A 12,816-nucleotide genomic window follows, 5' to 3' on the forward strand; every position below is an offset into this window, starting at 1 on the left:
GTTCAATATCAATATGACTAATGTTACTTTGCTGTTCAAAAGACTTGACATTAAAGTAAATCCCTGATTTTAGCCCCCCTCTAACCCCCAGTCTCCATAATTTGGAGGGAAAGAACTTGAATCCACACAACTTATGGATGTTTGCATATCAGTAGTGTGGCCCTGCTACTCTTTAATTTTGAGGTTACCTGCTTGATAAGGTGACCTATTGCTATCTGTGTGTCTTAACATTTGAACATTTTCACCTTCTTTCCTGGAACTGCTGCACCAACTTCAAACAACTTGGTCACTAGCATCTTTTTATGGGAAGAGGAGAACAAAATGTGTGAATTTCATGGTCTCTGCCAACCAGGGGCATGGGATGTGGCCAAAACCTTCAAAATTAGTACTATCTTCAAAAATCATCAGGCAGTCAAGCTGTTGGCATTACATGTACATTTAATAAGCATGAAGCCCTATACAAAAATTATTTTAATGATCATATTGTGAATATGCCTACAGTGCTCCAGTATATATAGCAGAAACTAAAGTACATGATTATAATGAGCTAGGAAGCCTCTTCCAAAATTCATGGTCCCTGGGTCAGGGATTCTGGAGTTAATTTAGATGGGGTCTATTCCACTCATGTATGGATATTGTTCCTCCACTTTAGGAGAAGTTGTTCCCCTTTGTCATTTAACTATGATAATTAATCACTAAAAGTAATGCTTTGATAGGTAAATCAAATAAAAGATGTGCTGATTACTCGTATTATCAGATTAACTATTTTATTCCTCGTCATCCTATTCCTCTTGTTTTTTGAGCAACATATCTTCATCTATTATACATTACAGGCCCGTAGAAAGCAATTTCAGTTTGGGGGGGGGGGGGCACAGCCATACATTTTTCAGTTGACAGTTGAGGGGGCACTCAAAATTCCTTGACAAGCCAAAAAAAAAAAGTCATCAGACGTTTTTATTGAGGGGGCACAAGCACTTATTATCTATGTTTTCTATAGGATATATACATCTATATATAGGCAAAATTATTGGGAGTGGGCAATCCCCCCCCCCCCCCGGTTCCTACGGCCATGCATTATCTTGTTTGTATTATAATAATTTACTTGTCATTCCATGAATCCTTTACAGAGTTGTATTATACTCAGGTGACCTTTGAGGCCCCTGGGCTTCTTTTTCTTTGAATTCCCCCCTTTATGCCCATGTAAAACCACATGGAACGTTTGTATAACTTGAATCAGCACTACCTGAGAATGCTAACATCTAAAAATTAATTACTAACCATGTTCTTTAAAGATTTTTTTCCAGTATATTCTCATGTAAATCCTCGATCCCTCGTCCTACCCCTGTGACCATGATTTTAACAAGCTTGAATCAATAAAACTTATAGTTTCTTGCTTATTTATTTGACAAATAGTGCACCTGCTGTTCTTACAAAAAAAATATTTTTAATGCATAATTGTCATGAAAAATTGAAGTCCAACCCTACCCTGAGGGGCCATGACTTGAACAAACTTGTACCTGCACTATCTTAGGATGCTTGCTTTTTAATACCACTAATTATGACATTGCTGCATATTCTTCGGAATACTTTAAAAATATTTCTTCCTTTATTTTACCACATTAAATTTTGATCCACTATTTTGGTACTACCCTACACCTGCATAGGGGCTATGATTTGTGATAAATTACCTTTTTCTGACCCGATGGTTCTTGAGAAGATTTTTTAAAAATACACCCAAAGTTAAATCCATTTTCAAGAGAAATTGAGTAATTTTGCATTCATTTCACCCAAGAATGGTTTGGGGCAACTTTGGTTGATATTGATCTCGTGGCTGCAGTGAACAACGTTGAAAATGTAAACCGTTAACAAACAGACAAACACGTGATCAGGAAATTCACGTGAACCTTCGATCCAGGTGAGCTAAAAATCGTTTCAACTTGGGAGGAAGTAAACTGTGCCTACAGGATAAAATAAATAAGTCGCTTATAATATTAAGAAGTGTTTATCTCACCATTTTCGCGTCAGTCAAGTTAATTTCAGGAATATCGGATTGATTTGCAATATATAAAACCCTCTTTTTGTACACGCGTACAGTATGAAATACTTTGTTTTTGATTTTATTATAACGACCACTAGGAGATAATACTCATGATATTTTTTTATCTCTATATTTCAGGAGATTTCCGAAAACTTAGTCCTACTAATGTGGGGGTATAAGCTGACAATAGTACCAAATACCGGGGGGGGGGGGGTGAAAATATTTATGCATAGGGATATTTCCTTGACATATCAGCCACCTAGATTCATCATAAAATTAAAGCAAAATATATACGAGATCGGATTTCGGACCCTCCTGGGATTGTCAAACCTGGACCCCCTCCCATTAAGGGATAAGAATTTCTTTTAAAGTAGGTAAGATTACGTGTAAGAAAGCGTCTCCTTTGATCTGATGATCCGCACCTGTCAATTCGACGTGATACGGCTCTTCGGATGGTTGAGAAATGTTAAATATAGATTATTAAAGTCGTTAATTATACATGTAGTTCTATAGTTTATGACTGATATTTACTCAAGGTATAATCAACTGTATATAACTTTTTCGTGAATAAATTAAGTTCGTAGAAGTCGTAATCTGATTTCCTAGTGAGTCATGCGATTACTTTCCGAAGAAAACATCACAAATTGAAAAAAAAAATAAGTACGGAACGCATTGTCCATTTCTTCAGATAATTTTCTTTTAACTTCTACTTGATCAGGCTCTCACTTTCAAATTCTGGTGAAAATGAATTGAGTTTCTGTTCAAATAGTTTTACTAATTGACTTACACTTATAGGTTACCCAAGTGAACAGTAACAATAAAAGAATATGAGATTTGCATGTGCGCATCCTATAGGTAGAAACATATAAAAATCAAAAGCTACTTCATTTCGGACCATACCTCTTTCATATTTCGAAAATTATACAATTATCTATCAAGTTATATATATAAAAAAATACACTGTACATGCACGTGTCACTATGACAGGTGCTTGCATGGGGATGCCCCCCCCCCCCCCCCCGTGTTCCGTACATCAAGGTACGTTGACCTTTTTTTAAATGAAATATTTTTCTATTACATATTCTCAAAGTATTACAGCTGCACGGCCATAGGAACGGGGGGGGCACGGGGGGGCGTGCCCCCCAATAATTTTGCCGATATATAGATTACTATAGTAAACATAGATACATGTACTATATGCTTGTGCCCCCTCAGTAAAAACGTCTGATGACCTTTTTTTTTTTTTTTGCTTGTCAGAAAATTTTTGGTAGTTCCCCCTCAACTGTCAACTGATAAATGTTTGGTTGTGCCCCCCCCCCAAAAAAAACTGAAATTGCTTCCTACGGGCCTGAACTGAAAAATCTAAAATATAATATCAAACTAGCCTTTTTAGCATCAGAGAGTGTGAAATTTTATAAAAGGCTAGTTTTATGTCATATATTGGATTTTTCAGTTGAAATAATTTGTGAATGTATCAGAAAAATATTTTATCAAAAGTTAAAGAACCCTAGGGATACGGAACACCGGGGGGGGGGGGGGGGTCCGTCACCAAGCACCTGTGGTCACTATCAGTTTCACCTGGGTTAATCAGTTTACCCGCTGTGGTACCCCAGGGGAGTAGGCCTGTCTTACAATTTTATTCGTCCAAGTTTAATTCCTAAGTTCCTGTGAAATATTTTATACCTGTCTGTTACGTCTGGTCTTCGGGTGATAGGGGTAAAGTGTACTTTGATGTTGTTCCTGGTTATCAAGTTACGCATTAAACACTGTCTCAATTTCTTAGAAATATAAATATAGGCATAAATTGCAATTAACACCAGTATCTGGGGAAAAGGATGAAAGTAACAAAGATATGTTCGATAAAGTTTTTTTCTCAAAATTTTTACCAAATATTAATTTACACGCAGATGTTGGCAGATGCATGTATTTAAATTACTTATAGTAATACATGGACATTAATACATGCGCGGATCTAGAGGGGGGTCGAGGGTCCGCCCCCCGGAATTTGCAGAGTTATTAAAAGTGTATACAGAAGCAAATAAAAAATATGTAAACACTGTTGAGTTCAGTGTTACAGCTCTGCAGCAAGCTCAGTCCTTTCTGAATAATTCAGAGCTCAAAGATGCTTGTATACTAACAAAGTGTGTTCTATAGAAGAACCAACAGACCCACAGGAACCAGGGAGGTGTACGTGTGTGTGCTCCTACCCTCCCAAATACATACTTTTCTGTGGAAAACAAAGTTGATTTATAGTACGTACGTCCCCTCAAAATTATTGGCGGTGTAGTTATACAAGATAACAAATCTAATTAACACTCATGCCCCCTCAAAAATAACATCTGACAACCCAAAAACTGAAATTGCTTCCTACGGGCCTTGTCAATATTCCTAATCAAGCACAAGCAGTTTGGTTTTTATATATAAAAGACCTGCTTCAAACAACTACCATATTTTGTTCAACAAATTATTGTACATTTATGACAATGGTTGTTTGACAGTTTAGTCAAGTATTTACATTTCAATCCCAGTGATACTACTACCCAAATTTAAGGCAAGTACTTCCAGGCAAGTAGGAAGAAAGAGGAATGGGGTTAACCCCCCCCCCCCAATAAAAATATATATAGAACAAAATATAATACATAGACACACCAAAATAAAATACAGCAGAAAATAAAGATAATTTATGGTCCTGCTGAAGGTCCCTCAGTATTAAAGATATATATGGTTATCCTTTTCTTTTACCCTGCAAATTAAGGAATTTCTAATTTCTGTTAGGTTACAACCCCCTCCCCCCTCCCCTACTGAAATTTTCTACAGGCCTGACTTTACAAACTAGTGAAAATCTAAATGCTTCTTTTACAAGTTATAATAACTGATAATAGGGCCAGTGCACAAAAATTCTACTAGATTTGTTTTTGTAAACCTTTATCCAAAAAAAAAACCCCTCATACTTTTGTCTGAATAAAGTGGCTGTCAGGTAAATCAGTTGGACTCTGGTTCTGAGCAAAGATGTCTCTGTCTAAAAAATAATTCAATCTCAATATCTAAGTTGTATAACCATGATAACCAAGATACAATGCAAGAGAAATGAGCATGGAAAATAGAGTAGAAGCACTAGATGGAGACTCAAATTTAGAACCCAATGATCCAATGGAACAAAAAAGCCACACTTATAGAGTACCAAATTATCAATCAGAATATAAAGTGTTTGATATTTCACTTTGCCTGTATCAAGATATACTAATCATAAACAAATAGGAGTCTTATCTTTAAATATATTTATCTCATATTTTTAATATAATATGGAATAATATTTCATAAGTTTATGCATCAAATAATAATTTTTTTCGAACACAGTCTTCCCAAACATATCACTCCCCATCTTTGTAAAGTCTGCGTAATTTCTCCCGTTTCCCCTTGTTGTTGTGCTTCTTCCATGGTTTTCCAGCCACAGACATCATGCTGCTGCTCACACTGTTCCCCCCATATGTGGCCCCACCGGACTGTTGGGCACTGACCATTCCTTTGGAATGCATACCAACACTTAACTTCTGAAAAAAGTCCTTATCAAGCTTGCTTTGGCGTGCAGGGGCCTCTTTTGGTTTCTTTTTTGACAAAATAGATTGTTGTTTTTCTCTTATGTCTTTAGGAACAATTCCTCCCAACTGGAAATTTTTTTCATCCACATCAGGTGGTGGGTGACAGTAGAGGAGGCGCCCATTCACAAAGTCCTTGAGGATGTACCTGGCTGTCCGTGGGCAGTCTGGGATACCATTTACAGACATATATCCCCTCATACTGCCATAGGTTGTCAGAAGTTCTTCTGCGGTGGGCCAGCGATTTGGGTCCTCCCCTTCTGGGGGTGGTGGGAGGTTTATTCCATACAAAGCCTCCAGTGTTTCCCTTTGGATGTAACTGCACACAAGATTCACTGGGGGCCAATGGTCCCTCATCTGGTCAATTGGTAAAATTCCATTTACAATTAATTCTGCCTTTGTTGACACAAATGATGGGAACACAAGTCCAGGACAATCACACAGCATCAAGTCACTTTCCACATACAGGGTCTGGAAGTGTTTGGTTCTCCCTGGGGTTGAAGACACTGGTACTTTCTTGGTTTTTAGGATTGCATTAATTGTTGAACTTTTCCCAACATTAGGGTATCCAATCATGCCCACTGTTGTCTGTCCATCGGTCACTTTTTTCTCCCGGTGAACGCTTCTAAAATAATCAAGTAATTCTTCTGCATTTAGTACTTTAACACTATTATTCATTCTGGCACCTCCCGAAGCCACACTCCCACTGTTAGTTTCAATATGATCAAAAGGAGACTCACTTGTTGGACAGGAAGTTTCTTCTGCTAAAATGTCTTTATGATCATCAACTTCAACTTCATCTGAACCAGGTACATTTTCCTCAAGTTTGTCACTGTAACATTCAATGTCCTCTTCCTCACTAGTGTCCTCCTCCTCACTGTTTGATAACATCTCCTCCACCTCTTCCCCCCTCTCTGCTCTTTCATGTCTCTCAGATTCCTCTAGCGCTGACCAAAATGCCACCCGTGTTCCCACTTTATCGAAATACTCTTTCCACATCTGTCTTTGACTGTAACTAAGAAAATCGGCTTTATTGATGAGTAAAATGTTAACTTTGCTTGTATCAACTTCCTTGACATATTGTTCTAAGTCATTACACTGATACAACAAGGGATTCCGAGCATCCACTACTTGGACAATGATATCACTACGTTCTATTACTCTCCACAGTTGTCGCCAAAACTCAAGATTCTTTTCATACGGAGTCATGATAATCCCCTCAATCTCTTGTAAAGCAGACAGACCTCTTCTCCACTGCAGAAAGCTTTCCCTTTCCATTTGATCTAACTGTTCAGCAGTGGTTGTCTCATCCCAGAGAGGTCGTCTTGGAATTCTTAGCAATGTCTCATGTTCTTTGTGTAACTGTTTAATGTGGTCTAGTTCCTCAGGTTTTAATCCCGTATGTTTATGGGGATCAACAAATTGAATGTTTAATTTCTCAGCTGTAAATTCGGTCCCTGCAAGTTCTGCCGTGGCCAGAAAGTCGTCTAAGTTACTCTGCTCAGTAACAGACTGCAGGTTCAACCTACCCCAGTCATAACCGTCCTGTAGTTCACTAGTGTGAAGAAACGAATCATCCCTCTTGAGAATGTTTTTCTTGCCAAAACGATCCTTTATTAGGGATTTCCCTAGATTCCCACCAGTTTTCTTTCTCCCCATTTTCAGATGATTTCACAACTTGCACATGTCAACACTGAAGATGGCTACTGCAAAGAGGAATAACTCTCATGAGATTTTTTTTATTCTTAATTCTGTTTTCGTTTGATGGTATAACAAATCAGTTTGTCTGAGCATATTGTATAAAAAAAAAAGACACAATTATTCAACAATCTGAATAACATATGCTTATGATGGACGTTTGATAATTTTATGTTGCATTTTAATTTTCCGGGAATTGTAATTCTTGGACCTTGGCTTCAGGTTTTAGGTTTTTATTTCCTGGACGCACCTGATTGGTTGGATCCTTCAAAGAAAGATAAATAGCAGGCTGCATTTGAACATTGGCGGCGAAAGGGATCAGTGGATGACAAAGTAAAGATCACAACAACAATGTCTTTTCCGAAGGCAAACATCAAAAGATTCAATGAAGTGTCGGGTAAGTAGAAAGGCCAATCCGTATTACACATTTTTATTGTTAAGATTATGCAAGAAAAATTGAAACCAGTGCACGAAATTATTCTTATTTCGTGATGCAAAAGTGAAGTTGATTAAACTAATCTGAATGTTTGAAATTTAATGCTGGACAACAGAAAATCATAAAACACTGCACAAAGTACGCGGTACCTTTAGAGAAATATTTCCCCATTATCATGATTATGCATTTAAATCACAGGCTCAGGTTTCGTATGTACAGGGCAACCCCTCCTTTCTCTTTCCACAATGCACCTAACTCAATTTCAGACACCCCCAACCCTTCCCCACAAAAAGGGGGGATTAAGCTGCTTCTTAAATCAGTGTTTGAAACTTGTCGTCATACTTGCCAACCTCCAATCTATAAAAATCAGTTCATGAGTCATGACCCTCTTTGGAAAGTAAAAAATCTGGATATAAATAGGGTTCGACTGGCCTTACTAGTGATTCTATATCTTTTTAGTCCACATGCTATTTTATGAGTCCGTCAAAAAAGGAAAGATCAATGATTTGTTACATCTTTCTTTTATGTGTCATACTAAATATGATCACTAAAACATTGTAATACATTTTACTTCATATCAATCAGTCAAAAAATTAAATGCTGAATTGACTCGAAATTGTCTAACTACCCATCAGGAAGCTAAAAATAAATGCAGGGTTTTCCAGTAAAAGATGTTAAGTATTGGACATCCGTATTTTTTTCATATTGATTTCCAGAAATTTTTTTTTCTATTTTGATTTATTTCTGTGAATTCAATTTCAGAAAAAAACTATTTCAAAACATAAAAAATATCATAAATACTAATCAAAACTATAATTACAATGTACATTCATCATATTCATATGATACTAACTGGGCAAGTTATTTTTTTTATTAAGATTGAATTCATTAACTCATTCATATTATCTTCAAGAAATAAAAAAAAAAAGGGGGGGGGGGGGACTGCATGACGATATTTGTCAGATTTATCAACTTCAGTTAGATTGGACAAGTTAAATTTTCAAACTTTATTCCTTTAAATATATATTACGATGCATTGGTGAAATATAGGTAATTCCAGGTAAATCCCAGACTGAGATCAGACTATAATTGATATCAAAACATATTTCACACCTATTGTTCTATACCTAATTATCAAATGTGTGCAAAACGGTAACACACCCATTCGGGCTAATAACCACAGAATTTTTTAGTCCCATTGAAAATGTATTAATCTGACTGAGACCAATGGACCCACGTTAGTGTCAAACCCTGTCATAAAGCATAAGGACATTCACAACATATTTACCATGGTTACATTATATTTCATATTAAATATATTTATTTAAGAAATTTTTAAACCTGTTGCTATTTTTTAAAGAATATTTTAATAAAAATTATTTGATATGGCAAATATTTGTTTACAGTAAATTATTGCCTTTTTCAAAAATTATTTTTATTCAAATGTAAAACCATATAAGTTCTTACATGGTCTACCTTGCAAGTGGCTGGCAAGTTGCAATCCTAAAAATTCATTCAAAAGATGTCTCAATCTAATTAAAATTAGATCCTTTATGCTCCTGTATTTTGTTATGTCGCTGTACAGCAACATAACAAAATACAGGAGCGTAAAGGATTTAATTTTAATTAGATTGAAAGACGTCTCAGGTCTGTTGTGACTAGGACTCAATCCCTAATATATAGACTGATGAGCTCTGCCACTTGACCTATTATGCTTCGCTACCTGTTGAGCTGGTGGATTTTAGTTAGATTTATCAATGTAAATTTTAGTTAGTGAAAATTTGAATACATCAACATGGTCCAGCTGGGCATTGATACAAGTAAATTAAATCTCCCAAACCAAAATGTATGTTTCTCGGGTGGTCAGGCGCACAGATATTTCAACATTGCTTATAGGCAGCATTCTTAGGTCAAAGTTGTGAGTTTGAGAATAATCAGTGGTTGCAGGTATTGATATTTCACTTGAGATGGAGTTGGCAAAAGTTTAGTTTTCCAAATGGCACTGGTTTTCATGTTTTCCTGATACATTAAAAATTTGGGTGAATTAAAATGTTCAGTTTTTATATTGTGTATTTGTAAATTTGGATATTTCTATTCATCTTGCAGGATGTGCTCCCCCTGTAGGAGCATATGACCCCAAACTTTCTTCCAAACAGACAGGGGGCCTTATAGATAAATCAGAGAGGTTCAAGGCTCCACTAGGTAAACACATGGTAAAAGACACAAAGAATAGAAATATAATTGTTTTGAATGAAGATCAGTATCATAAGGTATAATTTTAAATTTTAATGACCTAGTGTAATGCAGTAAGGAAAATGGTACCAGGTGCTATTCAGTACATCAAGCAAATGTAGCCTTTTGGGTTGTAATATTTATTGATATGCTTTAAAACCATAACAATCAACATGGTTTGACTCTAACTGTACATCTTTAGTCCAGGGAAAGAATCAAAAACATGATGAAAATGAACTCCAAGATCAGCTAACTTTTAAGCTACATTGCAGTTTGGGAAGAGAATGTCAATGCCTAGAAATCACTAAATTGCTTATACCTTCAATTATCTCTTAGTATTCAATCTAGTCCTGGTAACCTCTAACCAAGACTACTGATTTAGATTTTTAACTAGTTTAGTGCATCTTTAGACTCATGGTTGAACTTTGGTACACTAAATTAAATATACTTGACAATTAATTTCTTTGCCTTGACTAGATTCAGGATCAGATGTTTTGGATACACCATCAAAGAAAAGGATTCCTAATGACTCAGTATGCGGCAATACCTCAGTTGTAAGTAAATTCTAATCAGGCCCCAAGACCATAAACTCAGAACAGACTTAAGTCAAAATTTTGATTTTGAATATCTTGAGTTGTATTTAACCTACATACTTAAAATTTTGCAGGTTTGTATAATATTCCAGTATAAATATATGATGAAAATTTTGTTCTGTTATCAACATTATTTCAAAAGTTATGTGGATTTGAAATTTTGACTTAAGTCTGTTCTCAGTTTATGGTCTTGGGGCCAGGATATTGAAGTTTCGTTAAATGACTTTTAACTCCTCACAGTGAAACTGTATCATGCATTATTCTCTCCCCTCTGCTCTAGTTTGACTGCAGTGTCTTAAAACCTAAGGCAAAGAAAGCTGAACAGACTCCATCAGCTGATGCTATCAAGATAAAGGAGCTAGAAAGAGAGGTAATTTCAGAAAATTAGGAATTGTTTTCAATGATGTATTAAAATTAATTTTTTACAATTATTTTATTTAGTAGGTGACATATATAGGAATCCACTATTTTTTCAATGCTGCTTTGATAATTTGAATGTATGTAACCATTTTAATATTTTTCTTTTTCAACATGTTCAGCTAAAGCCTTTGTCACATTTTAAGCTCGATTGTTCCATATGAAAGCAAGAAAAATATCACATCCCTTTTTTAGCTCACCTGAACTAAAAGCTCAAGTGATTTTTTTCTGATCACGTTTTCTCCATCGTCTAATTACCAGTCTATCTGTAAACTTTTCACATTTTTGAATTCTTCTCAAGAACCACTGGGACAGATAAGATGAAACTTATGCAGAAGTTTCATTACAAAGTTTAAATTCTAGTTTCTTCAATTCATGACCCCCGGGGATAGGGTGGGGCCACAAGGAGTGATCAAAATTTTACATAGGAATATAAAGTAAAAATCTTTAAAAATCCACCTCTCAAGTACAGCAAAGCCATGATTAGTCATGTTTATGGAAGCAACCTCGGGAAAAGTAGATTCAGATTTGTCCAAATCATGACCCCAGGGGTAGGATGGGGCAAAATGGGTGATCAAAGTTTTTCATAGAAATATATAGGAAAAATCTTGAAAAAAAATCTGTTGAAGAACAGCAGAGCCATGATTAGTCATATTTATATGGAAGCATCCTCAGGTAGTGTAGATTCAAGTTTGTTCAAATCATGACCCCCCCCTTCCCCCACCTTCAAGGCAGTAGGGTGGGGCCACAATGGGTGATCAAAGTTAAACATAGGAATATATATGGACAATCTGGAAAAAAAAATCTTCTTCTCCAGAACAGCAAAGCCATGATTAGTCATATTTATATGCAAGCATCCTGAGAAATGTAGATTCAAGTTTGTTCAAATCATGACTTCCGGCTATAGGGTGATCAAAGTTTCACATAGAATCTTATTGGAAAAAATCTTTAAAAAGCTTCTTCTCAAATGCAGCAATGTCATGATAGAAATATTATATGGAATCATCCTCAGGTAGATTCAAGTTTGTTTGAATCATGACCCCAGAATGTAGGGTAGGGTCATAATGGGCAAGCAAAGTTTTACATAGCAAAAAAATAAGGAAAAATCAAAAAAAGCAAAACCATTATTAGTCATATTTATATTGAGCCTATTTGAGGCATCCTCAGGTTTTGTAGAATCAAGTTTGTGCAAAACTTCACCGTAGGGGCACAATATGTGATAAAAGTTTTATATTGGAATAGATAGGAAAAAACCTTTGCTGATGATGAAGTGCAGGGCCGTTAGTTAATCAGGTGAGCATTATGGCTCATGGGCCTCTTCTTTTTTTTTTTTTTTTTTTTTTTTTTTTTTTTAAATCCTAAACATACATCATGTATTTTAAGTACAATCACATGACTATTTAACAATGCTTTATCTAGACATCAACAAGGGATGTTAATCAAGCATTGAAAGTACACCCTCTGCCAACAGAAATGTAAGGAACAAGAAGAATCACAATGTCTCTCATTATCATGATTATAGATGTCAGCTTTTTGGTTTGTTTAGGCTATAATTTTTTTCTAATGGAGAAACATTAGGAACATAAACTTTGCATAAAGGTTGCTTATGACCAGAAGCTGTGTCCTAATCCTAATCCATGGTCATTTAGACAAGATAAAGATTGAAAAGTTAAAGTTGAAAATTACTTGTACAGGCTGTAAATAGGTAATGAAGAAATTACCAATTTTCCTGACACCATGGTTGCTGTGTAAAAAAGTGTACAATATTCTTCAGGGGGCTTTCATACCGTATAACATAAGGAACCT

General features: G+C 35.8%; 1 protein-coding gene and 1 long non-coding RNA gene across 2 annotated transcripts; one reads left to right on the forward strand and one right to left on the reverse strand.

Moving 5' to 3' along the window:
• Positions 1-5,301: 5,301 nt before the first annotated feature.
• LOC133179103 (large subunit GTPase 1 homolog) lies at positions 5,302-7,342 on the reverse strand. Its single transcript, XM_061313841.1, has one exon. It carries the CDS (start codon positions 7,291-7,293, stop codon positions 5,410-5,412), a length of 1,884 nt encoding a protein of 627 aa, XP_061169825.1. The 5' UTR covers positions 7,294-7,342; the 3' UTR covers positions 5,302-5,409.
• Positions 7,343-7,586: 244 nt separating this feature from the next.
• LOC133179107 (uncharacterized) lies at positions 7,587-10,542 on the forward strand. Its single transcript, XR_009720089.1, has 3 exons — positions 7,587-7,729; positions 9,875-9,970; positions 10,478-10,542. It is a non-coding gene; the product is annotated as an uncharacterized LOC133179107 (long non-coding RNA).
• Positions 10,543-12,816: the final 2,274 nt, after the last annotated feature.

Source organism: Saccostrea echinata, unplaced genomic scaffold (genome assembly GCF_033153115.1).
Source record: "Saccostrea echinata isolate AGI-Se365-2 ecotype Australia unplaced genomic scaffold, CSIRO_AGI_Sech_v1 ptg000004l, whole genome shotgun sequence".
Classification (NCBI taxonomy): Eukaryota; Metazoa; Mollusca; class Bivalvia; order Ostreida; family Ostreidae; genus Saccostrea; species Saccostrea echinata.